Source organism: Podarcis vaucheri (genome assembly GCF_965113315.1).
Source record: "Podarcis vaucheri genome assembly, chromosome: 1".
Classification (NCBI taxonomy): Eukaryota; Metazoa; Chordata; class Lepidosauria; order Squamata; family Lacertidae; genus Podarcis; species Podarcis vaucheri.
In genome coordinates, this window is record NC_138759.1 from 123,130,290 (window position 1) to 123,158,170 (window position 27,881).

General features: G+C 44.5%; 1 protein-coding gene across 1 annotated transcript in view; it reads right to left on the minus strand.

The window, feature by feature from the left end:
* Nucleotides 1-27,881, minus strand: part of COL5A2 (collagen type V alpha 2 chain) — a 206,292-nt gene that overhangs the window by 9,547 nt on the left and 168,864 nt on the right. The window contains exons 27-51 of the mRNA XM_082223037.1: nt 27,639-27,737; nt 25,135-25,188; nt 24,964-25,017; nt 23,796-23,849; nt 21,962-22,015; nt 20,426-20,470; nt 19,386-19,484; nt 18,876-18,983; nt 18,717-18,770; nt 18,128-18,181; nt 17,965-18,018; nt 17,159-17,212; nt 15,580-15,687; nt 15,436-15,489; nt 15,182-15,235; nt 14,082-14,243; nt 12,945-13,052; nt 12,585-12,692; nt 9,761-9,814; nt 8,872-8,979; nt 7,393-7,446; nt 6,571-6,678; nt 4,394-4,447; nt 3,134-3,241; nt 1,039-1,330 (exon numbers count right to left, since the gene is read on the minus strand). Of these exons, the coding sequence (XP_082079163.1) occupies nt 1,039-1,330; nt 3,134-3,241; nt 4,394-4,447; nt 6,571-6,678; nt 7,393-7,446; nt 8,872-8,979; nt 9,761-9,814; nt 12,585-12,692; nt 12,945-13,052; nt 14,082-14,243; nt 15,182-15,235; nt 15,436-15,489; nt 15,580-15,687; nt 17,159-17,212; nt 17,965-18,018; nt 18,128-18,181; nt 18,717-18,770; nt 18,876-18,983; nt 19,386-19,484; nt 20,426-20,470; nt 21,962-22,015; nt 23,796-23,849; nt 24,964-25,017; nt 25,135-25,188; nt 27,639-27,737 (2,155 nt within the window). The remainder of the gene's footprint in view (nt 1-1,038; nt 1,331-3,133; nt 3,242-4,393; nt 4,448-6,570; nt 6,679-7,392; nt 7,447-8,871; nt 8,980-9,760; nt 9,815-12,584; nt 12,693-12,944; nt 13,053-14,081; nt 14,244-15,181; nt 15,236-15,435; nt 15,490-15,579; nt 15,688-17,158; nt 17,213-17,964; nt 18,019-18,127; nt 18,182-18,716; nt 18,771-18,875; nt 18,984-19,385; nt 19,485-20,425; nt 20,471-21,961; nt 22,016-23,795; nt 23,850-24,963; nt 25,018-25,134; nt 25,189-27,638; nt 27,738-27,881) is intronic.

The following is a 27,881-nucleotide window of genomic DNA, read 5'->3' on the forward strand; positions in this document are numbered from 1 at the left end:
AATCACTCCAGCAGATATTGTTGAGGGTTTTTTGTTTTTAGATGAAGAGATATGAAGCGAACTGCAATTTTTGCTGTTCTCATCTGCTCTAGCAATTCTTAGACATTCTTGTCTTATGGACCACAATTCTGGCTTGCTTCCTCCCTGCGGATCACCACATTTTCTTATGTCATGGCTCCCATATGAAAGGCTAATTAAAACCCAGTTTCTTCTACACTCTGACACAGATGTACTGAACATGTAGGGTAAAGAGAAAGAGGATCAGTTGCTACATAGCAGATAGACATTGCTATGGTGGTGCTTCTAAGACCTAAGACCATTCAGTGCTGTGGCAGACTGCAGAAGTTTTAATTTTACCTCAGTTGATACATGCGGCAGCTAGACTGGTGACTGGGAGTGGCTGCCGAGACCATATAACACTTGACCTACACTGTCTCCCAGTACGTTTCCGAGCACAATTCAAAGTGTTGGTGCTGACCTTTAAAGCCCTAAATGGCCTTGGTCCTGTATACCTGAAGGAGCGTCTCCACCTCCATCGTTCTGCCCGGACACTGAGGTCCAGCAGCGAGGGCCTTCTGGCAGTTCCCTTACTGAAAGAAGTGAGGTTGCAGGGAACTAGGCAGAGGGCCTTCTCAGTAGTGGCACCCACCCTGTGGAACGCCCTCCCACCAGATGCCAAAGAGAAAAACAACTACCAGACTTTTAGAAGACATCTGAAGGCAGCCCTGTTTAGGGAAGCTTTTAATGTTTAATAGGTTATTGTATTTTAATATTCTGTTGGAAGCTGCCCAGAGTGGCTGGAGAAACCCAGCCAGATAAATAATTATTATTATTATTATTATTATTATTATTATTATTATTATTATTATATAACAAGGCACAGTTATGGATTGAAATATCACTGGGGAAACCCAGCCAGATGGGCGGGGTATAAATAATAAATTGTTATTATATTATTATTATATTTGCCTTCATCAACAGTGACTCTGACAGCCGACATCCATACATCCATACATACATAGACAAACAAACACGTACCACTCTTCTTGGATGGATGACACAGCCTCAGGTCATCACAGGTGCGGGCTGGATGCTTCTTAGATCCATCAGGGCTACGCATGGTTTCAATCTGACTACTCAGCGACTTCAGTGTGGCATGGACTCCCGGGTCTGTTTTATTGTTGTCATCTGGGGCAGCTTCGTCTTCTGTGAATTCCGGCAGTGGATCGTGCATCATATCGTCATAATGTCCCATGATGTCCCCAAGTGCAGCAGTGAGATGGCCTGGGGGACCAGGGGGGCCTGGGGGACCTGGATCACCTGGTGGACCCTAAAGGTAAAAGTAGTGAGAGAGACCAGACTCCTGATGACTCAGTGAAATGCCTGGGGCACAAGCTATGAAGGGACAGCATTCTAGCCGCAGAGACCACATAACACCGGTCTTGAAAGACCTACATTGGCTCCCAGTACGTTTCTGAGCACAATTCAAAGTGTTGGTGCTGACCTTTAAAGCCCTAAACAGCCTTGGCCCAGTATACCTGAAGGAGCGTCCCCACCTCCATCGTTCTGCCCGGACGCTGAGGTCCAGCGCTGAGGGCCTTCTGGCGGTTCCCTCGCTTGAGAAGCCAAGTTACAGGGAACCAGGCAGAGGGCCTTCTCGGTAGTGGCACCCTCCCTGTGGAACGCCCTCCCACCAGATGTCAAAGAGAACAACAACTACCAGACTTTTAGAAGACATCTGAAGGCAGCCCTCTTTAGGGAAGCTTTTAATGTTTAATAGGTTTTTGTATTTTAGTGTTTTGTTGGAAGCCGCCCAGAGTGGCTGGAAAAACCCAGCCAGATGGGCGGGGTATAAATAATAAATTATTATTATTATTATTATTATTATTATTATTATTATTATTATTATTATTATTATTATTATTATACTACGTTGCTAAACAACACCTGGGTGTGTTGATCTGGCATGCCCAACTGCAATGGATTTGCGAGTAATGGAGGAGGGATGATTGCATTGTCCCAGCAAGAAAATACTACAGTTACAGCTAAGCAACAACTGGACAAATACTTTGGCACAGGATGATGGTCTGAAGACCATCTAATCCTACGCAACATGGCCATGCTGCCTGGGGCGATGGAAGTTGTAGCCCCAAACAGCAGGTCGGGAAAGACTGCTATACAATGTGCAGTGAACACTTACCTGGGAATAAGTCCCATTAAACTCAAAGAGTTGATCGGGCATGTAGAAGATTGTGCTGTCAATTAATGAACTCACTTTTCTGCCATAAGCACTCAAAGCAGTTTGTAACAAATCAATCTAATTTCATCTGGTGCTAATCAATCTAATTTCAACACAGTGCTGTTAAACACTGTTGAAATTGATCTAATTTCCGTTTTTCTTTTTTTGACATAAATAAATAAGAATAAATAAATAAATAATAAAAATGTGCACCCCACCACTGAGACCATTCCATTGTAACTATCCAACCTCCCAAAATTTCAACACCTCTTGCGATAGTTTGGCCCCTTTCCATTTTAACAGTACAAATTCTACAAACACCCTCCATATTCCCCTAGAATCATTTCTCCTGCATATTCCCCATCTTACCCTAATGGCACATGTTAATTTAGCATTAATAACTACTGTGGTACCTCGGGTTACATACGCTTCAGGTTACATATGCTTCAGGTTAATTCGTTCCGGAGGTCCGTTCTTAACCTGAAACTGTTCTTAACCTGAAGCACCACTTTAGCTAATGGGGCCTCCCGCTGCCACCGCCGCGCGATTTCTGTTCTCATCCTGAAGCAAAGTTCTAAACGCAAGGTACTATTTCTGGGTTAGCGGAGTCTGTAACCTGAAGCATATGTAACCTGAAGCGTATGTAACCCGAGGTACCACTGTAATAGCTATATCCCATAAAATCGATCTAATTTCAACACAGCGCATCCTTTTTTTCGCTAATCTCCTCCTTTGGAAATTAAGTAGAGAGTCGCTTGCCCTCCAAAGCAACAAAATTCCCAGTAGTAAAATTGCTACCAATAGCTATCTTATTTTTTGCACCAGTAGTAAATGCTGTACAAACTGATACAGCCCCAAGGCGCCACCACCCTCCCTAAATTTCCCATTGTTTACCTCAGGTCCTGCTTCTCCTAAAGTTCCTCTCACACCAGGAGGTCCAACTGGTCCATGCGGTCCAGGATTTCCTTCTTTACCTGAAGGCCCAACAGGACCTGGAGGTCCCTGCATTGGGAAGGAATTTGCACATTAATCACCCACTTCAGCTGAAGAGTTATACTTCTGGCTTTTCCTCCGTCTTATGTACCCCAATCTTATACATTAATCTTAACATTAATGACTCGCATCGAATGTAACTGATCTGTAGAAAAGACTCTATAACCTAAAAATGGAGATACTGCACATATTTCTGTAATCCAAGAAAATCTTTAATAAAAACTATTTTTAAAAAAGTCTCTGGACTCAGCTATACAGCTGCAAATAGAACATTTCAAGTGTGTTTTAAGTGCAATATACAATGTGACACTAGATGGCAATAGCGAGCCTTATGGAAAATTCAATGCAAAAAAGCATTTTCAGAATTTTTTTATATACAGTATGTGTAGATTCCACCTCTGTATTTTAAGGCACAGATACAGAGCTAAGGCACTGTTTAATTTGGCCTTGCATCTACTTTTTATTCTCTATTTCTTTAGTTTCATGTTGCATCATATTATATGGTTATTTTTCTTGCTAAAAGAGTCGTGTTGAAAGCTGCCCTGGGAATTTTTTGTTATAGGGCAGCCTACAAATGCTATAAGTAAATAAATAACATCTAACCTGGCATCTAAGCAGGTAGGGCATGAATAACTGAGGGCAGAATCTGTCCCACTATCTGTGCTTTGTTCATATGCAAAAAATAAAAATAAAAATGGAATTGTGTTTGCAAGGAACAGTGATACAAGGACATAATGGGAAAATATTGCAAAGAGTGAACTGGGAAACATAACTAAGGGTCATTAAAGATATGCAAATTAGCACACAGGGCACACACCATTTGCTCCGTGAATTCCATTCATCTTTGTACACAAAAAATTCCAAGCATTTCCATAACCTTCAGGGATAGAACCTTGTTATTTGGGATTGAAAATGGAGATCCTCTGCAAGCTAACTTTTTTTTTTTTTGACAAATCCAAGATTATCTTTGGAAAAGAATAGGACAAATAGCCTCAAGCTATTTGCTTAACGAAACCTTGCTTAACGAAAGTACATTGTAATCCCCATGCAAAGTTCATTTACTTTGAAATCAACAAAACACCATCTGCACAACAGCAAACTTTCAACAGGGGGGAAAAATCTAATTGTTTCCATATGGTTTTTCATATCTGGTGTACTCACTCTAGGGCCAAATGGACCTGGAATCCCAGAACTGCCTTGTTCACCGATAGGACCCTGCAGGGAAATAATATGGGTGAGGCATTATTTAAAATAAACATTATGGTAGCGTTGTGAGTTTGGGTGTTAAGATGTGTGCCAGACTCCTCTAATCCCTGGACCCTGCAAGTGTTAGAATTTAATCAAGGCTTAATTCTTGGAATAGCCAGGTTAGCCTCCTGGTGAGCTGGTAGCCTGGGTGATTCCCTTAAAGGAGAATTAAATTAAGGGGTTAAAACAGTAAATGGACGGAGCCCCCTCCCTCAGCAGATTGAGAGAGCTGGGGGTGCAATGATGTGACTGGGAAGGAAAGCAGCAAGCTGGAGAGAGAGTCAGAAAAATATTTGAGAGCAACATTTGATTTCTGTTTGAAACCTGCGGCTATGAGAGAGAGAAAAGACCCTTTGGGGGTGTTAATGCTGTGAACCCCTCTATCACAGGCTCAGGTTGTATATGTAGGTAAATAAAGCATATATAATATCACCACAGTCTCTGCTGTGCCTCATCCCCAAAGGAAACACGAGCCCTGGGTTTGGGACTTTCGTTTTCACTTGCTTTTAAAAGTGAATGGTTGTTTTGTTATAATCCGCCCTGGGACCTTATGGAAAAGAGTGAGTAGGAAATATTGGGTTTTCTCCAACTAAGTTATACTCAGAGTAAACGCACTGAAAAGAATGGGTTTAAGTTAGTCATGTGAACAGATTTCAGTGGGTCTACACGTTGTTTGACTGAGTTTGGATACTGTTATGTACTGAAGTTCTCGCCCTGGGCCAGCAGGGGGATACTGTAGATAGTTCAGGTCCACATATGCAAATAAGGGATCGAAAGTGACGTTCAGTGATTGGATAGTTACAGAAAGTTGTTACAGTTATGTTGTACTGGAGCTCTATATAAGCAGGCTGGATGAACCTTCGGTTCAGTTGTGTTCTAGCTTACAAATAAAGAGCTGCTTTGGAGAAATTGCTGTGTCATCTGCTATGTCTACCCACTATTCAACAGATACAATCCCAAATAAATAAATAACGCAGTTCATCATAAGAGGATGCAAAAGCAAAATTGCCTGGAAAATGTTGCCTATTGTGTTATATGCCCAAGCTTGCAAATAGTCACACATCTACCTTCCTGTGGCAAGAGCTTTCCAGGCAAAGAAGAAGAAGAAGATGATGATGATTTTGATGGGGTGATTGTAAACTAGAAGGGACTTGGTACTCATCTCTTTCAAGTTCTTGATATGGCAAAAGATTTGCATTTTGGGGGCAGGCAGATAAGAAAGAAAAATGTGTTAGTACATTTTATTTGCAAGACACACATAGGACCCTTTGGAGTGTGGGGATTCTGAAAAGCAAACAGAGTGCACTGCCTACAAAAGGCTCCCTATTAACTGCGGTGAGGAAGGGGAAAACCCTTCTATCAAAAGTAATAGGAAGATCATGCACAGTTGCTCCATATATACAGTGGTATGTGTTATAAGAATTTTAAGGTCTTATATATATAATAAATGTTCATAAATGTACCAACCAAGCACGTACATAGATCAGCAGAGGAAGACCGACCTGAAACCATTTTGACTCCCAAACTGACCAAATGTTTTCTCTGCAAGGAGGGAGGGGGTCAGGGAGCCTTCCCATTGTTACAGGAATTTAGTAATGACCATTTCCAAGGGTGACAGACTACCAGGAAAGGCAATCAGATAAGGCATTATAAGATAACCCAACAGACAGGGGAAAAACAACATTCAAATTTCTGTTGTAGACCACCTTTTCTGTCATGTAGGTATGATGTATGAAGGGGTGGTCTTGAGCACCAGGGCAGGGAATTTAAAATGTCTATATAAGGGCAGGCACACCTTTGTTCTGGGTCTTCCTCCTTCCTGCGTGTGAGGGGAGCACCCTGTTGCAACAGATCAATAAAGATCAGGCTTACTAGCTGCTTTGCTTCTCAATATTCTCTGGTTGGCCTCTGTTATTTTCTCCTACCAATAGGGAACCTGCGTAAGGACTCTATATGGGCTCTTGGATACCCCATAAGGGGAAAAGGGCAGATTTTGTTTACAACATACGCAAGTTCCAGATCAGAGATCATAGACAACAATGGAATCTTTGAATAAAAGTTAAGGCAAAAAAAAATTGATAAAGACTCACAGGAGGTCCAGGGAGACCTTGAAGACCAGTGAAGCCTCGGTGACCCTTCTGTCCCCTGTCCCCTCGATCCCCGTTATCCCCTTTGTCACCACGAGGACCTTGTGGACCCTAGAAGTAGGAAGGGGGGCAAAGTTAAGCATCATTCATGGATTTTAACTTGAAGGGTAATGCATGAGGCTTAACACTGCACTTAGCACTAGTCAAATGGTGGAACCAACTAAAAAGAAAGATTCAGCTTCCATAAGCTTATATTCAACTAATAAATACAAGTACAAACCCTGTGTATACTTACTGAACTCGCTTTTAATCTACAGTACCTTGGATCTCAAATGCCTTGGCTCCCGAACAATCGAAACCCAGAAGTGAGCGTTCCAGTTTTCGAACGGTTTCTGGAAACCGAACATCTGGCGCGGCTTCCGTGGCTTCAGATTGGCTGCAGGAGCTTCCTGCAGCCAATCAGAAGCTGCGCTTTGGTTTCTGAAAGTTTTGGAAGTCGAACGGACTTCCCAGAATGGATTCCGTTTGACTTCCAAGGTACGACTGTAAAGGCATGAGCTGTTTTCAAGGCAGATCCCAAATTGCTTGTACGGAGATTCAGTTCATAAGTAGATTTAGATTAATTTGAAATATTGCAACGGGTTGCTTGCATTAAGTTGGTTGAACCGAAATGCAATGTTATCCCTTTATTTATTTTTTAATAGATGATTTGAAACTGACACTAATTTTGGGAAACAGCTAGAAAGAACTGCAATGGTCTGATATTTTTTCTGCCCTAAATTTAACTCATTTATAGCCAGTTAAAAGTACTCATGTAGGACATACAGGCAAACCTCGTTTTCCAGCACGACCAGAAGGGCCCATCGGACCTCGAGAGCCCTACAGGGAAATGAAAAGTGGTTTCATTAGTTTATTCATGATCAATGCCATTATTTTATCAACTTCATTACCATCTTTATAGTTCTTTTACATAGTATCTCTATGGTCACCAATGACACTTCATAACGGCAGGCACTATCTGAGAAGAAGAAGAAGAAGAAGAAGAAGAAGAAGAAGAAGAAGAAGAAGAGTTGTTTTGGGACTTCAACTCCCATCATCCCTAGCTAACAGGACCAGTGGTCAGGGATAATAATAATAATAATAATAATAATAATAATAATAATTTTTATTTATACCCCGCCCTCCCCAGCCAAGGCGAGGCTCAGGGCGGCTAACAAGCGATAATAAAAACAAGTTGAATGAATACAACTTAAAAACAAGATTAAAATACAACATTAAAATATTGAAACAGTAAAATGCAGCCTCATCACAGGAGGAGAAAGGAAAAAGAAAGAGGGGGAGGGAATCAAATTGACTCCAAGCCAAAGGCCAGGCGGAACAACTCTGTCTTACAGGCCCTGCGGAAAGAAATCAGATCCTGCAGGGCCCTGGTCTCATGAGACAGAGCGTTTCACCAGGCCAGTGTTGAGAAAGTCCTGGCTCCGGTTGAGGCTAATCTAACTTCCTTAGGGTCCGGGACCTCTAGGGTGTTGCTATTTATGGACCTTAAGGTCCTCCGTGGGGCATACTGGGAGAGGCGGTCCCCTAGGTATGAGGGTCCTAGGCCATGAAGGGCTTTAAAGGTCAAAACCAGCACCTTGAACCTGGCCCTGTACTCCACTGGGAGCCAATGCAGCTGGAAAAGCACTGGGTGAATATGCTCCCATGGCAGGGACCCCGTGAGGAGCCTCGCTGCAGCATTCTGCACCCGCTGGAGCTTCTGGGACAGCTTCAAGGACAGCCCTGCATAGAGCGAATTACAATAGTCAAGCCTGGAGGTGACCGTCGCATGGATCACTGTGGCCAGGTAGGGACAGGAAAGGTAAGGGATAATGGGAACTGTAGTCCCCAAACAGCTGGAGGGCCAAGTTTGGCCATGCCTGTCCTAAAGCCTTTCTCCCAAATGAGTACAGTCACAAGGCAGCAGAAGTTTAGGATCAGAGTTCTCCTTCTCCTAAATGAGCTACCTTCCCATGTTGACGGGCCCCATCTGCCCCTCACTTCCCTCTACAGCACATACAGAAACCACCTCCATGGCCATTGGACCCACTACTGGTCTCAGTCCACTGGAGCCTGTCTTCACATGCAGCGAAAGTCCCTAACTCACCATTGACTACCCTCACCTGGTTTAGCAACCAGTGAAAGCTGTTTCCCGTGGTGTGGCCGCTGTCCCACACTGACAGCCACAGGTGAGAACTGAACACAGGGTGGGGACCAAGGGTGGAGAAACTACATACGAAGGCAAAAGGAAATGTCCATACTTACTGGTTCACCCCTTAGTCCTGCATCCCCTGGAGACCCAACTGGCCCTGGAGTGCCTGGAGAACCGACAGAACCAGGAACGCCTGCAGGTCCAGGTTCGCCACGGTCACCCTGCAAGAAGAATTACAAATATTCACTCGTCTATATGTCACAAATTCATTCTCTGAGTGCCAATCCTTACATAGCTAGAAGCAGCACCTTATGCACACAGGGCAGAGGTATTAGCAGGAAGACCAAAATAATTTTAGGGAAGAATTCTAAGCAGGGGAGAAGGACTCCTCAAACAGCCCAGTGAGGAATGTGCCCGTTCAATAGCCACAACAGCTACTCGCTTTGTGTTCTAGCAAAGCAAACAGTCTAATTTGTCAGCGCCTAAATGATATCGAGCATCAGAACAACTTGAGCACAATAAGGAAATTTTGCCCAAGGTATGAATATTGTCCACCTTCCCATCTCGACTCTCCGGCACCCTATCTGTATAACCCAGCAATTCTAAAACATAGACCAGGCATAGGCAAACTCGGCCCTCCAGATGTTTTGGGACTACAACTCCCCTCATCCCTAGCTAACAGGACCAGTGGTCAGGGATGATGGGAATTGTAGTCTCAAAACATCTGGAGGGCCGAGTTTGCCTACGCCTGACATAGACACACTTTTACCCTCACAAGATTGAATGTATTGCCCTGCTGTACTCGAGGGACGATTCCACACAAAAAACACTTATGTCCCTGTGGTTAAGTTTGTTTTCTTGGCTTTCTTATTTGAAGCTCTTAAGCTTTGAAACTGGCTTTTCTTGCAGCAATTCAGAGTTCAGATTGTGATTTAACCCAAAGACATAGAAGACGCCAAAATTTACTGCACAGCTCCATATAATATTGTGCACTATTCTTACCCTTTCTCCAACAGCTCCATCTCGTCCTGGGGTACCATCATTGCCAGCAGGCCCCTACATCAAAAAATAAAGTCAGGTGTTAGCAGTGGCACTGATTATGTCTTAAACAGTGCAGTGTGCATGGGACTTCCCTTGAACACAGTTTGGAAACTGCAACTGAAGTCAGGGCTGTCTTAAGCATATGCGGTGCCGAGGTGCAAAGATCCCCCCCCCTCCAGGTTGCCCAGTCCCAGGCATACAGGAGGGTGGAGCCGGTCGGCTGTCTCGGTGTCTTGCTGACTTGGTTGCTCCCGAACTCGTGGCACAGAGCCGCCTGCAGCAGAAGAGCCCACTGTGGCACTCCAACCGACAGGCAGGCTCTTCCCCAGACTCAACTCCCAGGCCCCAGACTCTCGGACTGGCGCCCCTGAGAGCCTGGCGCCCGGGGGCCCCGCACCCCTAGCGCCTATGGGTAAGACGGCCCTGTAAAGGTAAAGGTAAAGGTACCCCTGCCCGAACGGGCCAGTCTTGACAGACTGTGGGGTTTGTGCGCCCATCTCACATTTATTGGCCGGGGGCCAGCGCTGTCCGGGGACACTTCCGGGTCACGTGGCCAGCGTGACATCGCTGCTCTGGCGAGCCAGAGCCGCACACGGAACGCCGTTTACCTTCCCGCTGGTAAGCGGTACCTATTTATCTACTTGCACCCGGGGGTGCTTTCGAACTGCTAGGTGGGCAGGCGCTGGGACCGAACAGCAGGAGCGCACCCCGCCGCGGGGATTCGAACCGCCGACCTTTCGATCGGCAAGCCCTAGGCGTTGAGGCTTTAGCCCACAGCACCACCCGCGTCCCTCAAGACGGCCCTGACTGAAGTACAAAATTTGCAGGCAGACACATACAAACTCAGCTGCGAGTACTTGCACTTTCAGAATATATTACAGTGGTGCCTCGCAAGACGAAAATAATCCGTTCCGCGAGTCTCTTCGCCTAGCGTTTTTTCGTCTTGCGAAGCAACCCTATTAGCGGATTAGCGGATTAGCGCTATTAGTGGTTTAGCGCTATTAGCGGTTTAGCGCTATTAGCGGTTTAGCGCTATTAGCGGTTTAGCGGATTAGCGGCTAAGAAAAAGGGGGGAGCGAAAAAAATCAGAACACTCGCAAGACGTTTTCATCTTGCGAAGCAAGCCCATAGGGAAATTTGTCTTGCGAAGCAGCTCAAAAATGGAAAACCCTTTCGTCTAGCGGGTTTTCTGTCTTGCGAGGCATTCGTCTTGCAGGGCACCACTGTACCAAGGAGAAAAATTGACTATAATTCACTTCCCTCAAAACTTCCCTCAAAACACTTCCCAGCTACTGTCATGACCTCAAAAATGACGCAGCAACCAGATCATAATACTGAGACAAGGCATTTCGATCATGTTAAAACAACTACGCAAACTCTCTGTCCATTACTGAATCCAAATCAAGCTGCCAAGCATAACTAAGGCACTAAATGGCTGGGTATTCCTAAGTTCCCCTACTCTCAAAATTTAGGTAGTTGAAGATCTCTGAAAGATTGTGTCCCCTCAACCTTGGAGCCGTCTTTCCAGGGAGGCAAGTCTGCCACCAAGCCCAAGTGTTTTCCATCACCAGGCAATTTGTGCAGGCCTTTAAGCGATTGTATTTTTACAACCATCTTGCCCCAGATGGTTGTTCTGCTGCTCTGCTTTTACCTTGATATTTTTAGATATTACTGTTGTTTCAAATTATGCACCACTTGGCCTGAGGGGCTTTCAGCTAATTAAATTATAAACATAAGCTTCTGTGAATTGGGACGTTTAATCAATGAAATTACTATGTCATACATTTACAGTGGGCCCCCCCCCAAGAAAAATAGGTACCAGAACTCACCATGAAGTTCTAAATTTGCTGGGTGACTTGGGGCAGCCTTGAACAGATGCCAGCGTAACAATAGAGGTGCTAAAAACTACAACAAGCCGACACCCTAGCTGGTGGGGGGGGTTGCCCGTGGTTCTGGTGTAGGTTAAATAAATGTGCCCCCACCTCCCTTTTTCTCTTAGATTCATGTGGATGGCTAGGGCAGCTCAGAAGGGCCCTCATGCAAATGTGGATGTGCCTGGCTGGAAAGCTTAAATCCCGCCACTGCTAGATGGGAGACAAATTGAAGAAAAGGAAATGAGAATTGGCCCCGTGCCATAGCTTGACCAATCGCAGCTAGGAGCAAGGTGGAGTCATAGATCTGAAAAAAGGTGTTTGCACATGTTGGCCAGCTTCCATTTAAAATTGAAATGTTTGTTTTGGGCTTCTCAGAAGTACATAAAGGCAAGAAGCGGGTGAGGGGAGCGGCGGCCCATAATGGCGCCTGCCTGAGAGGTGCTGGAACTGTGTTCCAGGGCAGCGGCGGAGCATATGCCCCCGCTGCCCAGGGCGGGCACACTCCCGAGGGGGGCGTGGCACGGAGGGCGCTCTCCCAGGTGTGGGATAGCCACTGAGGTGCCTGGAGTGGTATGTGAGCCCTGCAGCTGGGGGTGGAGCGAGCCGCCCATGGCGGACAATTGGCATGCCGCCCACAACTCCCAAGCCTCCCCCAAGCGGGCAAAATGAAGGGGAAAGGGGAGGTGTCGGTGGCAAAGTGGCGCAGGGGTATGGTTCAGGGTAGGCTTGGGAGCCGCAGGCGGCCAGTGCCCCAAATGTCACCCCCCTCCGTGAGGGCACCCAGGGTGGTCTGCTCCCATCGCCCCCACCCACCCTCTTCCTATGCCCCTGCTCCAGGGCGCTCTGGCTGAAAAATAAGCACTATACATATATTTCTAATATATTACTGTAGCCTAGAAAAAGCCACTTACTTCTGGACCTGCTTCACCCACTGGGCCATGAGCACCTGGAGGACCTAGTGGCCCAGAAGGTCCTTTGTCACCTGGTGGTCCTGTTGGGCCTTGTTTTCCTGGAGTGCCCTAGAATGAAAACAAATATCATGCCTATGGTTAAGGTCACTGAAGACGCATTTTGTGAAACATGCAACTCTTTTCACATTGGGAGTAAATCTGAATGAGTATCGGTGCAGCATTAAGAATAACTATCACATGTGGCCTTCAAATTTTTGTGTTGTTCTACTAAGCGACAAAACAGTGTGGGGGGAAACTAGCACAACCCAAATCTTACAGCCTATGGAGAAGAGACTAGGATCACATTTTGCTGATACTCACAGCAGGACCAGGTAGCCCAGGCATACCCCTTTCTCCGCGTTGACCTGGCATACCCACAATGCCTCTCTGGCCAGTAGTTCCAGCAGGGCCTGGAGGACCATCAGGACCCTAGGAGGTAGAAGTGACAAGACAGGAGGATTGCATTGCAGACTCTAAGATGCATATTTAGCCCAAGTGTACAAGCTTTAGTTTGTTTTAGGGATAAAGGGGAAAAGTACTACCCGTACTATAAAGAGTAGCAACTGGGAAAGATGTCAGAACAAGATGCAAAAATGAAACACCATAATGCCACTAGAAGGCCCCAGTTTTAAATAAGAAAAGAACAGACATGGAAGTTTTCGATCCCATTGTCACGTGTGACTTGTGAGAAATGGTTTGAAGGTACAGTCATACCTCGGGTTACAGATGCTTCAGGTTGCGCATTTTCGGGTTACAGAGACGCTGAAACCCAGAAGTACCGGAACAGGTTACTTTTGGCACTCGCGCATGCGCAGAAGCGCTAAATCATGCTTTGCACATGCGCAGAAGCGCCGAATCACAACCCACGCATGTGCAGATGCGGTGCTGCGGGTTGCGAACGTGCCTCCTGCACAGATCACATTCGCAACCCGAGCATCTACTGTAATGTATACTGTAAAAATGGAATGGAATAAACAGCATTTCAATGATGGATGTCTTTTGTACTTCCCTTTAAGCTCATTCCCAAACAGACCTGGGCCGTTTGGGTAAAGGCCATGGGACTATACCACTGGGGCTCAAAGTAGGAGTGCCCATGTGCTGCGGGCAAGGCTTGGGAGGAAATATATGTTGGCCAAGATGGGAAAGAAAAATGGGGGAAGCTGCAAGATGTGCAAGATGGGTGGAAAGGGAATTAGGACTGCTGAGGGAAAAGGACCATAAGTGAGGTCATGAGAGAAGAATGGCAGCCATGGCACAGAAAGGCAGAAACTGACGTATCTTTGTGCCTCCTGGGGATGAGATTTTTGTTTGGTTATAAAATGTTTCTTGCTGTTAATCCTGTTCAAGGAAGCCAAATGACTGGATCTTTCAAACAAAAACAAAACACATTTTGGAAAGGAAAGCTTTGTTATATCTATTGCAAATAGAAAACCCTCCCCAAGCACCGCTCCAAATTACAGGTTGTCCGTCTTCTCCCGAGTCTCCTTTGTCTCCAGGACTTCCAGGTGGACCTGCAGGACCTCGATCTCCTACTCGACCATGAGAGCCAGGATCTCCACGGAGACCGGGAGGACCTTCTTTGCCTGGTTCCCCAAGAGGCCCAGCTGGGCCAGGCGCTCCCTAGAAATGAAAGTTTGGGTTAGAACTGAACGCAAAGGCAGGGAGCTAGATGTTTTCCACGCGGTCTCCTTTCCAGGCACTAACTAGCTTTTTTTTTCGTTTTTAAAAAAATGTGTGATTATTTTCAAATTCTACCTAACAGCCTCGATACTGAGCTGTCCCTTTTATTTATTTCCACAAACTGGGTGAGGAAATACCGCATATGCTCCCGACACATATTGCTTCTGACTTAGAATTCACTTAAGGGTGCGATAGCATGTTACTTTCAATTTCTCCTCCACACCCATGAGAGGCAGATAACCCCAAACCTAGACATTGGCGAAGCGGTCCAAATTAATTTGAGATGGTTTCTTGCATGAACAAAACCTTACTCCAGTAGGGTGTTAAAAGTAGATCATGTGCCCTAGTTACAACCAGTTTATAACATTATGCTCTTGCCTTCAAGAAACTCAGAGAAGCATACAAGGCATGTCTTCATTTCACAGCCCTTTATCCTCACAACAACCCCGTGTGTGAGAAAGTCTTAAGCTGTGAAAGCAGTGGCGTAGCGTGGGGGGTGCAGGTGGGGCCGGCCGCACCGGGCGCAACATCTGGGGGTTAGGGTTAGGGGGCGCAAATCCACAGGTTAGGGGGTGCAAATCCACGGGTTAGGGGGCGCAAATTACTTGCCTTGCCCCGGGTGCTGACAACCCACGCTACGCCACTGTGTGAAAGGAAGGAAGAGCATAGGTTACCCAGTCTAAATTTAGCACTCAACCCACTTGACTAAACAAAAATGGTAGGGTGTTGTTCAATGCTAGTCAAACTCAGAATCAACCTATTGAAAGCAAATGATGCTAGATTTGTATTAATAATTTTGCATTAATTTAGAATGTATATTTATACTTGGAATTTTTTTAATTAAAAAAAACAATCTCCCCAAAAATGTTTCAACTTACGGTAGGTCCCGGGGGCCCTACTCTTCCAGCAGATCCAGGGAATCCTGTAGCACCCTAGAAATAAACAGATACGGACGAGACATGAGACAAGAAAAAATGCACCGTATCTATAAAACAAACATCCATATATCTTGCATTTAATTTAATTATCATAAGCAAAACACAAATCAATATCAAGTAAGGCCTAGACATTCCCAAAAAAAATTATTAAATTAAATTATTAAATTAAATTAATAGAAAGCAAATCTACTTACTGGGGGTCCTTTAGTACCGCGGCCACCTTTTAGTCCAGGAACCCCAGAAGGACCCTGAATGGAAATGAGAAAACAAAGGAGATATTCAGTTGCTGCAATAGACAGAAACCCTGCATCACCTTTTCCAGTGCTGCTTTTACTTACTGGTGGTCCATGAGACCCTGCAAGACCTTGGGGTCCTGGAGATCCAGCGTCTCCTTTCTGCCCAGGCTCCCCAGGTTCACCTTTCACACCTGGCTGACCATCAGGCCCCTGTAAACACAGACACACAGAAGGAAACACCACCTTAGAGACCTTTGAAAGGTTCCCAGCTTTACATTCTAAACACCAATGGATAGCAAAGTTTATTCATTTATTTAATGCATTTGCATGACATTGGACATACGAAGTTGCTTATTTTTAAACTGCTTTATTTTTCACTTTCTAAAAATATACACAACAAACAACCCCCAGATGCCCCCCCTTTAAAATCAAAAACAAAACTCCTTGCATCTACAATGTAAATAATAGTGAAACGCTAAGGCTGCATGTAGTCTGGAATCGATTACATAATTTAGATTCTATTCTCCACCAAAGAATTCTAGATTCTATTCTCCACCAAAGAAGTTGCCTTATACAGTGGAACCTCGGAAGCTAAACACCTATGAACTCATACATTTCGGCTCCCGAACGATCGAAAACTGGAAGTGATTGTTCCAGTTTTTGAATGATTTTCAGAAGCCGAATGTCCAGCACGGCTTCCGCAGCTTGGTTTTTGAACTGTTCCAGGAGTCGACTGCACTGAGCCAGAAAATTGGTCCAATGAGGTCTACACTGAATGGCAGTGGCTGTCAAGGCTTGAGGGAATCCTATCTCTCAAACGGTGGGATGCCAAGAAGCAGAAAAACCAGAAGAGTTCTTACCAAGTAGTTTATTCAATATTCATAGAGAGAGACAAAGGAATGCAGTCTCTCTTAGATAATGGCATTGCTCCAAGTAAAGTCCCACTCCTTCAGTCCCTCCTATTCTGTGTCACCCCTGAGCCGGCTGATCTTTGCTTTCTGCCTCTGAGCTTTCTGTTCTACTACCCTCAAGGCACGCCTGGTTCTGGGAGAGGGGGGTTCAGAAATGCTTTCAAGGGACACTGAGTCTGCTAGCTGTCTCTCCCCTGGTGCTTCTTCTTCCTGCTGCTCCCCCAATATTTCCCAGCTTCTCCTCTCTGCAGCCTCTGAACTATGACCTTCTGCAAACCACTGTTCTAAATCTATACAGTCCTCCTCTTCTCAGGAAGGTGCAGGAAGAGGGGGGCAGTGGTTCCCACCATTCCTTCTCAGACCAGCCCCTGACAACCTCCAGGATTTCAGGCACAAACTTTTCCCAGTCCTACCTGGAAATCTTGGAGATTTCCCAGGATGTCCTGCATGAAAATGCACATGCTCTATCTCTCAGCTATGACACACCCCTATACTGATAATTAGGTAGAGCACAAATAAAGGAAATTCAGTTGGGTACATCTGAGTGGTAAACGCGTAAGGCCATAGCATCAAAGTGTTTCAACCTGTTATCAGCAAAATGTTTTAATGACTTGCATTTACTACTGTTCTAAGGGCTATTTTACAAATGCTAGCAAATGACCCATGTTTTAAGAATCTTTCAGAATAGTCTAGCATCTTACTGTGCAGAAGATAACATGGATGTCATAACAGGTGGTGATTAAAAGAAACTTATTAGAAGATTCGCATACCTGGGGACCAGCAAAACCAACCGGACCAGTTGGGCCATTTTCACCACGGGAACCCTGAGAATGAAATTTAGAGAGAGAAAATGGTTTTAAAGGGATATTCAAAACTTGCTTCTAAAGATATAAAATGCAGGCCTCTATAATAAAATAACATGAGCGGGACAGGAATGATTCTAAGGAATTTTCTGTTGAAAAATAAGTTGATTTTATGCTACAGCTACACTTGTTACACCATTTGTTTTGCAAAAGAAGCTAATAGTACAGTTATAGTTAATTTAGGAAAGAAGCCCAGAAAGCGATGTGCAAGCCTATATTTATTCCCTGTACTCAGGGAAGCACCTTGGTAATTGTCATAATGTCCATCATTCCCATATGCTATAAGTAGGGATGGCTTTTCAACGCCCAAAGTAATTACTTATTTTACGACAAAGCTCTTTTAAGTTTTACCAAAGGACTAAAATAGCACGCGCATATTCATGTACATATAATTATTTAGCTAACAAATCATTTTGGAGGGATTATTTGTAGGGAGAAATCGAGGGAACTCAAAATTATGGATGCATAGAATCACAAGACTAACAGAGATGCAGTATAAGGGGAAGTGAAACGTAACATGTTGAGAAAGCTTGGTCAAGTTAAATAGAAGAAACTAATTAAGTGTGGAGGCAGGGAATCCTGGGGTGAAAGAAGCAGCTAGAGACTAACTAAGTAAGCAGGCGGGAGCAGCAGGAGGAGAAGGAACTAGACCCTTGCAAGGAAAAACAAAAGCATAAGAAAACAAAGGAATGTAAATGCAGTTGTTCACTTACAGGATTTCCACGAGAGCCTGCAGGACCGACTAAACCTCGAGGACCAGGTTCACCCTTTAAGGGGGGAAAAAGTACACAATATATTATTGCGCATAGTCTGCAATAGATAAAAAGTAATAGAATACCATAAAAGACACTGACGTGTTTACCAAAATGCTTTTACCTTTTCACCAGCGGGACCTGCAGGGCCAACTGGGCCTAATGGACCTGGGAGACCCTATGGAATAATAAATAATAATAGTAAATATCCCGTCAAAGGAGTGAATTTTCAGAGTCCTGCATTTAAAGCAGGGTTTCCCAAACTTGGGGAAAGGACCTCAGGGGTCATCCGAGCTCAAGCCCCCACAATAAAGGAATCTCAACTAGGTTATACATGCCAGGTGGCCACCCAGCCTCTGTTTAAAAACCTCCAAGGTTTGAACCCTATAGTAGAATCGATTCTGGAGCTACTATGTTGGGCACTTTCAAATGGTGTGTGTGACACTTCTGGAATAAAATGACTGCAGTATGAAGAGCACAGAGATAAAAGGAGCTATGTGTCTCAGCCCACCCCCACCCCCTCAAAATCAACTCCAGTTTCTTAACTCCTGATATCAAAACTGCATTGCTACAGTTTAGCGTGCATAGTTGTTGATTTATCGTCACCAGGAATTCCCAATTGTATGAGCATCCAAAGAGGATTTTAGAGCACATTATTATGTCACCAGGGTGTGGGTGGGGGAGATAAGAAGAGAAACCAATAACTGACTCACCCTTGCGCCATCGTTGCCAGCTGTACCTTCGCTGCCTTTTTCTCCTATACTGCCCTGAAAAAAGCATAATGAAAGTTCAAGTTATTTGCAATGCATGATACAGAATCGTGGACAGAAAACCAGTACTTGAAGGAGAAATAATGGGGGAGGGAGGCTTACCCTATCGCCTTTGGGACCAGGAGTTCCAGCAATACCTCTTTCTCCTGGCATACCCTGAAGACCTGGTGGCCCTTGATCCCCAGGAGTTCCAGTGGGGCCGGGATTCCCCTACAGTGAATAAAGGAAATTGGGTCTTTTTTCCGTCGCAAAATGGAAATTAAGAGGTCTTCTCATATCTGTGGAAACTTACGGGAGTGGCTTTCATTTTTCTTTCTTTTTTCCCCATTTTCCTCCATTTCTTTCTTTTTTCTTTTCCCCCCATTTTTTAAAATTGATTTCCCACATTTATCACAAAAAAGACATAACAAACCACATAACAAAGGAAAACACATTACACCACAATAAACACAACTAAACACAAAGGAAATTTGTATCTTTAAATACTAAAATTTGATAGGATCATCATTTGACCAGCATCTTGCTGGATTTTTCCAGAACGTAAGAAAATTGTTTTGTCCATGCTGGTTTGGCCTTGTCAGTTTTGAATAGGACGCACACACACAAAATTACCTTTGGACCATCAGGACCTTGACCTCCAGCCATTCCCTTTTCCCCCTGAAGACCAGAGGCTCCCGGATTTCCTCTCTCACCTGGATTGCCACGTTCACCCTGGAAATAGACATATTAAGCAATTATCTATCCACTGTGGGTTTGCTGGCTGTATGGTCATAATTATTACAGGACAAGGAGATAGTGAATTCTGCAGACACTGGATATGAGCTGAACAAAAACAGAGCTTAAAGAATAATCCATCATTGACATTGGTGACATTTTGTACAGCATATTATGCTAGGCCTGCATTTTCCCTTCTCCACTCACTCCCTTGCGCAAGAAACAGGTGCAAGTTCCCTCACCTGTGAAAAGGCAATCGATAAGGGAAACGTGGTTTAGTACTATATCTTTATTACAGAGAAGAAATGTTTCAGCCGACACTGCACATTTTATGCAAAGGCCTCATATGCCACACGGATGGTAAGTCAAAGAGTTCCTCACAACTGCCACGAGTTGCTGAAGTGTCATTACTAGTTGAAACTGTGACACCAACACTGGGTCACAGAGAGTGGTTTGCTGCCACCTGATGCACTTTCATCTCTAAAGCTAAGAAGATCTAGGTCTAGCCGGTACCTGAATGGGAGATTAGCTTGGGAGTGCAGCCTCAATGTGTGCTGCTAAAAGCTCCATGGAGGAAAAACGGTATAGAAATGTAACTAGCAGTGTAAACATATAGACATATGAACAAACTGAAAATACAAGAGTCATATTCAGATAATCATATTTCGCTTTGACCTTCATGTGAGTGACCAAACAAACAAACTAAGAAGTATTCCATTAACTATAGTTTCCCTCAGGGCTATTTTTTTTCAGCTGGAAAAAGCTCAGTTCCAGCACCACTCAGGTGGACGCCATTGCCATTATAAGAGAACAAGTGGGGAGTTCATGGTGAGTTCCGGCACCTCTTTTTCTAGAAAAAAAAGCACTGGTTTACCTTTTCGGCTGAACCAAGAAACTATGGTTAACAGTTTCAGAACAAAAGCAAAAGCACAGCTTACCCTTGGACCCAAAGGGCCTGTAACTCCAGGATCACCAGGAACGCCCTATAAGAGAAGAGCAAATAAATCATTACCGACTGCTAAACAGAGAAAATCCAGGGAAACTTTTTCTTTCTATTCATCATTGTTAGGCTGGCTACAAAAGCATTGTTCTGAAGTGAAGTTGTTCATGCTGAAAATATACCAGCCCAAAAAAGGACCAGGAATTGATTCATATTGTAAATATAGGAGATATTGCTTGGAGCCAATTTGATTCCCTCCCTTCCTCTCTTTCTTTTTTCCTTTCCTTCTCCTGCGATGAGGCTACATTTTAATATTTTAATGTTTCAATATTTTAATGTTGTATTTTAATTTTGTTTTTAAATTGTAATCATTCAACTTGTTTTTATTATTGCTTGTAAGACGCTCTGACCCCGGCCTTGGCTGGGGAGGGCAGGGTATAAATAATAATAATAATAATTATTATTATTATTATTATTATTATTACACGTGAAATAGCAAAAGAATGTTATAAAGCAACCTAACTTATGAATATTAGGGACGCAGGTGGCGCTGTGGGTAAAAGCCTCAGCGCCTAGGGCTTGCCGATCAAAAGGTCGGCGGTTCGAATCCCTGCGGCGGGGTGCGCTCCCGTCGTTCGGTCCCAGCGCCTGCCAACCTAGCAGTTCGAAAGCACCCCCGGGTGCAAGTAGATAAATAGGGACCGCTTACAAGCGGGAAGGTAAACGGCGTTTCCGTGTGCGGCTCTGGTTCGCCAGAGCAGCGATGTCACGCTGGCCACGTGACCCGGAAGTGTCTTCGGACAGCGCTGGCCCACGGCCTCTTGAGTGAGATGGGCGCACAACCCTAGAGTCTGGCAAGACTGGCCCGTACGGGCAGGGGTACCTTTACCTTTACCTTTAACTTATGAATGGCAAGTTAAAACATCATTTGTTTGTTTTTGTTTTTATTTAATTATACTTTTCAAATTTATACTTTTCATTAATTTTACAATCAATTTGACATTTAAAAATTTGTCTTGTAGTAAGGTTAAAGCTTACTGGGAAATTATATACAGTGAATTGAAAAGGATGTTCAAAATAACTTTTAGTTAAAAAACCCAGAATATTTTCTTTGGGGGATTATAGGGACAGAACTACCTAAATTGTGTAGAAATTTATTTATGTATGCTACTACATCATCAAGAATGTTACTTGCCCCAAAATGGAAAGAAGCAGAAGTCCCAGTAAAGGAAGAATGGGGGGAAAAAACTTATGGAATATGCAGAAATGGCGAAACTTACCGAAAGAATAAGAAATCAAGATAACAAACTTTTTTATAAAAGAATGGAAGTGGTTTATTGAATATTTGCAGATAAATTGTAAACAGATAAAAACGTTAGCAGGATTATTGTAATAACCAGCAGTTTTATAAGAGTCTATATTTACAGCAGATAATTAAATGAGTAAGTTAAATGAATTTGGATATGCAGAAGATATGAAAGAATAAATTTAAGGAGCCACAAGAGGAGGGGGAAGGAAGTTAAAACATAGTTACCTGATCACCTGGCTTTCCGCCCTCACCTGGAGGACCTGGAGGACCAGGCAAACCCTGTGGGGGAAATCAGCAGAAAGGTCACTGTACATCTAGGAAAACACAATGGAAGGATTGTCTCTGGTATTTTATATGGACTACAATAGGACAGTGGTTTCCAATTAGCTAAGTACTGCGGACCCCCTGTTTTTCAAAAACCAAACCATGGACCCTCTACTTCTGAAAATGTTGACATCTTTTGTTATGTGAATGGTGCCACCATACCCCCCAACATGTCCCAGTGCAGAACCAGGATGTGTGTCTTCTGGGTCACACGTGTGCCTGAGCTACATGACCCACACGATCTCACACGAGACGCACATCCTCACTATTGTATGCGTTTTGGGGCATCATGCTCTTGCGCAAGAGCATGGCCCCTCAAAATGGGGTGTCTTGGACAGTTGACGGGTATGTACCTGGGTGGGTTACATAGACCCCTCGGGGTCCATGGACCACCTGTTGGAAACTTCTGTACCAGAGCAATCGTGGGTAACCTGAGAAAAGAAGTGTACTTGCATCCAGTAATGGTGGTATAGGATATCAGCCCCACTGCATATTTAAACTGAAAAATGTAATGGATTGTTCCATTTTTGCTAAAGTGCCTCTTCTTCACAGGAAATGAAAGTTGACATTTTTTATGATAGGGCTGCAAAACATTATCAGTTTAGTAATTTTTTAACTCGGGGGTGGGGAACCACTTTCATCCGGAGCACCAGACAGGTGGGTGGGGCTCTCTACATGTCAATCACCTGATGTTATATGATGTCAGGTAGATACAATCACGTCCAAAAAGACAGCAAGAGTTGCTTTCGGTGCCAAATTTAAACGGCACGAAAGGCAAGTCAGTGCTACAAAGGAGCAATAAATAAGGAGCTTACTCTAAGGCTTCCAATTGTTCCTTTGCAATGCCGTCTTTTCCTGCCCCATGCCATACGATGGCAGGTGAGTGGCAGGTGGCACAGCCAGCCCAAAGCAGCCTTAGAGGCCAAATTGGGAGGCCAGTTGAGCCCAATTTGGCTCAAGGACGAGATATTCCCATCAGTAAGTGTCAATTTTAATCAACGAGGACAAATTGTAATCCTTAAGAACATACTGTTTTGAGGCTAGGTTGCATCTGGTGTGTAACTTTGAGAAAGAATGTAAATACAGTGAAAGAGGACTTTTCATGCTAGAAATTTTTTTATTTCATTGTCAAACCTTCTGAAAAGGTCCCGAGTGGGATTGTGGCCACCTTCCTTCCCACGTCCCATTGCAATATCCATGATTAGTTGAGAACCCTTCTAGTTCCATCCCAAGTAGATCTAACGAAGACACCAATAGAAGCATTCTCCAGGCTAACTTCTCTGCTATGAACATTGCCATTACAGTGGCACCTCGGGTTAATAACTTAATTTGTTCGGGAGGTCTGTTCTTAACCTGAAACTGTTCTTAACCTGAAGCACCACATTAGCTAATGGGGCCTTCTGCTGCCGCTGCGTCGCCGCTGCACGATTTCTGTTCTCATCCTGAAGCAAAGTTCTTAACCCGAGGTACTATTTCTGGGTTAGCGGAGTCTATAACCTGAAGTGGCTGTAACCTGAAGCATATGTAACCCAAGGTACCTCTGTATTAGATATTTCCCAATTACACGATACCTTTGTACTACACTCATAGTGACTAGGGTTAAGAAAGCATGGGGTGCTTTACAAACATGGTTTTTTTATTATTTTTGTTGATATTTCATTCTTTTATTTAATGTAGCGTGGACTCAAAAGCCCTTCGGTAGGTTAAATTGAAAATAAATTTGATAAATACTCACCTGGAAACCTGTAGGGCCCGGGGGACCTTGTTCCCCTCTTTCTCCCGCTAGTCCCTAAAAAGAAACAAACAATTGTATTCTTTACTAAAACATTAGGGAAGTTTATCATTTTTAACCACGCCCGCTACCTTACATGAAAACCACTGCAGCTATTCTTTTGAAACTTGGCAAGATTTTACCTCTCAGAACATGGGTGTAGCCAGGATTTTTGTTAAGGGGCAAGATTTGTTAGGGGGGCAAAACCTCAGATTTGTATTGAATTGGGGGGGGGGCAGCTGCCCCCTGCCTGCCCCCTTGGCTATGCCCATGTCTCATAATGAGATGTCAAGGCTGCAGAGTTAACCCAATTCTTCCCCTCCCCCCCAAAAAATAAAATGTTTTCACGTGTGTGTGGGTGTTTGTGTGTGTACGTAAAAGCTACTCAGCACCAAAACTCTTGGACTATTTGACTGTAATTTGGCAGGCTTCACCCACCCAGGAGAGGCAACTGGGTTTGAAAACACCATCAAAGGCTGTCAGAAGAAAATGAAAGGTATAACCACTTTTTTTAAAAAAAAATAATCCTGAAATAGTGAAAGGGAAGGCACAGAGACTCATTTTCCCCTCAAACTGGGATTTGGACCAGACTCAAACTGGGCAGCCTCCAAAGGGTTACAGACAAAATCGGTCAGTTTTCCAAAGCATTGAATTGGGGTCCAAACTTAATCTTGTGGTCTCCAGACAACTCTAAAATATATTGCTTAAGTGTCAGTAGTCAATAGCAGGAATAGAATGAGACACCTGTTCTTCCAATTTTGACAATGTTACAAGAGGGGGAGAAACTGGGAAGATTCCACTAGTGATATTTGTAACATCTGCAGTCTTTATCTTCCACCTGCTCATACAACAGTCCTATGCCTCTTGGTCTTCACTCCAACCTACGTCACATTCTGACATATGTCCGTATTCATAAATGTCCCGTCCCATAATCCTTATTATGATAGACGTTTAAAAAACACAGATGTATCAGAGAATCAGACATATACATTTGTGTGGACAAATAGCTCAAATTATAGTCACCAAAGTAGAAAATTCATACTATGACCAGTATTCTCACTTTGGGGGAGCATTCATGCCAAACAAGGGATACCAGAATAATTTACTCATATAGCTTTGCTTGGAAACTTACAGGTGGGCCAACGGGACCAGCAGGGCCAACTTCGCCATCTTTTCCGGGAGCTCCCTAAAATAATATAATAAAAGAATAGTGATTTGGCGAACACATATGCATACGTGTCTGTGGCAAAGCGAAAGGTTGTTGTATTTAGACAATGAAAAATACTAAAAAAATAATACTTACTCTCTGCCCTGGGACACCAGCATTGCCTGCTTCTCCAGGTTTTCCAGGGTCTCCCTAATTTGCAAAAAAAAGGGGGGAGTATATTATTTATGTTTCTATTATTGCAAGTCAAAATGTAGCCAGCTTGATGTATCAGTGTAAACTATTAAGACACTAGCAGGACGTACACAGCACTGCTCAGGAATAGACGGACGGACGGATGGGTGGATGGACTGTCCATGTCTGGATAGCTCAGCTGGTTAGAGCATGATGCTGATAACATCATGGTTGCAGATTCGATCCCCATACGGGACAGCTGCATATTCCTGCATTGCAAGGGGTTGGACTATATGACCCTCAGGGTCCCTTCCAAGTCTACAATTCTATGATTCTATAGATATAAAAAAGGTAGAGGTACCCCTGCCCGTACGGGCCAGTCATGTCCGACTCTAGGGTTGTGCGCCCATCTCACTTAAGAGGCCGGGGGCCAGCGCTGTCCGGAGACATTTCCGGGTCACGTGGCCAGCGTGACGAAGCTGCTCTGGCGAGCCAGCTCCAGCGCAGCGCACGGAAACGCCGTTTACCTTCCCACCAGAGTGGTACCTATTTATCTACTTGCACTTGGGGGTGCTTTCGAACTGCTAGGTGGGCAGGAGCTGGGACCGAACAACGGGAGCTCACCCCGCCACGGGGATTCGAACCGCCAACCATGCGATTGGCAAGTCCTAGGCACTGAGGTTTTACCCACAGCGCTACCCGCGTCCCTCTATAGATATATGTTGGGATTTATAAATGGATAAGGGAATTTGTTGGTTTTTAGGGCCGTACATGGCTCCCATCCAGTGACCTGATGCTGGTCATCCAGGGAAACACTCAACCAGGATCCAGACCCGAATTAATTTACAGGATGTGACTATTTTTTAAGTAGGGCTTTTAAAACCCTAGATAGCCAGGAGGGGGAAGCAGCATGAGATGCTACCATATTTTTCGCTCCATAAGGCACACTTTTTTCTCCTAAAAAGTAAGGGGAAATGTGAGTGCGTCTTATGGCGAAAATGGCGCTTTGCAGGAGAGGCGCTGCACAGAGAGGGAGAGCTGCACAGCGACCCTTCAGCGAAGCACCTCTCCTGTGAAGCGGGAGGAGGAATGGAGCCCCTTCTGTTCTTCCTCCTGCTTCACTGAAGGGGCGCTGCGCAGAGACAATGGCCAGCACTGTGACCACACAGTGGCCAGCTTGATGCCTGTGGGAGTATCATAGCACCTCTAAAAACTAGGTGCGTCTTATAGGGCGGAAAACACGGCATGTTCCCCACCCCTGCAACCACCCTCTGCAGAGAGGAGGGCTACATTCTGCTGGGTGCTGCTCTGCCAACATGTTCCCTGGACAGAACACAATGGCAAAGCAAACTCCTACAGGCAACAGGATTGCACACTCAGGGAGCTGCTCCTGCACTGCTGCTGCATGTGCTTGGCAGCTGAGCAATGCTTGCTTGCTCTTCCATCTTGGCCCTTTCACTCTCCCACAGCATTGCCTCCAATATGTCTCATGGCCCAGTGAGGTTCAAGTGCCAGCCATCCCCGCTGATGACAACTCCACCGGCTCCTTCTGCATGACTGCTGCTTATCAAGCTGCCTTCAATGCAGTTTGGAACAGTTTGGTCCATTAAATCCCATTTCTCCATCTCAGGAACCATCGTGCCAAATCATGGACACTGTTAGAATTCGTTTCCCGTGCTTGCAGTCATGGGATTGTGTGTTTTTTTAATCACATGACGGTGTATGTTCTCATTCCACAATGTGGGAAGTGACGGAGACAGGATGTTCGTAACCATCCTCTGCTACCAGGTCAAGACTATCATGAGACCTACTCACCCAGCGTCAAGTAATGAGAGCATTAGGCTTATGCTCAAAATTGCTGCAGAGGAGAAAATGCATGTTTCACATCACGATGTGAACACAACATTTTCTGCTGGGGCCCTGGGTGCGTCAATTTATATGCTACCACCTGATGGAGTACAGGTAAAGAAGGGATTGGTTTGTGCTCTCAAGAAATCCCTGTATGGTCTCAAACAAAGTGCCTAGTGTTGGAACTCTAAACTAGCAGAGACATTGTTTTCTCTAGGTTTTCACCAAGGCAAAGCAGATCCGTGTGTGTTTGTCAAATATCTGCAGAGGTGTCCCAATTCAGTGTAGTTTGGAACATTTCAATCCATCATCTTGATTTGAAATGAATCTGACCTTTCGCGAACGTACATCACGATCCGCTCCTTGGTGTGGGAAATGGTTGTGCCAAATTTGTCAGTGTTATCTCCAGAGGTGTCTAAACCAGTGCAGTCTGGAACATTTTTGTTCACCATCATGATTCAAAATGGTGTCCGATTGTACCCAAACATAGATGGAAGCCAGCTCCTTCATCTTGATAGCGATGATAACAAGTTTGGCAACGATCTCTCAAGAGGTGTTATAGACAATCATCATACAAACCACTTTCCAAAATACCTTGTAGATAAAGAAATAATACGTACACTACTGCCTTTTGGCCCAGGGAGACCCATGCTACCCGGCTGGCCTCGAATTCCTATTGGACCTGCGGGGCCTGGCCGACCATCTTCTCCTGGAGCTCCCTGCAAAACAAAACAAAAAACCCAAGCATTTAATGCTGAAATATTAAACAAATTTGGTCCGGTTTCTTCCCTTAAAGACAGCCATGTGCACATGGCCTTCAGAACCATTGCACAAACCACTGCAAAGCCTTTTAAGGAATGAGG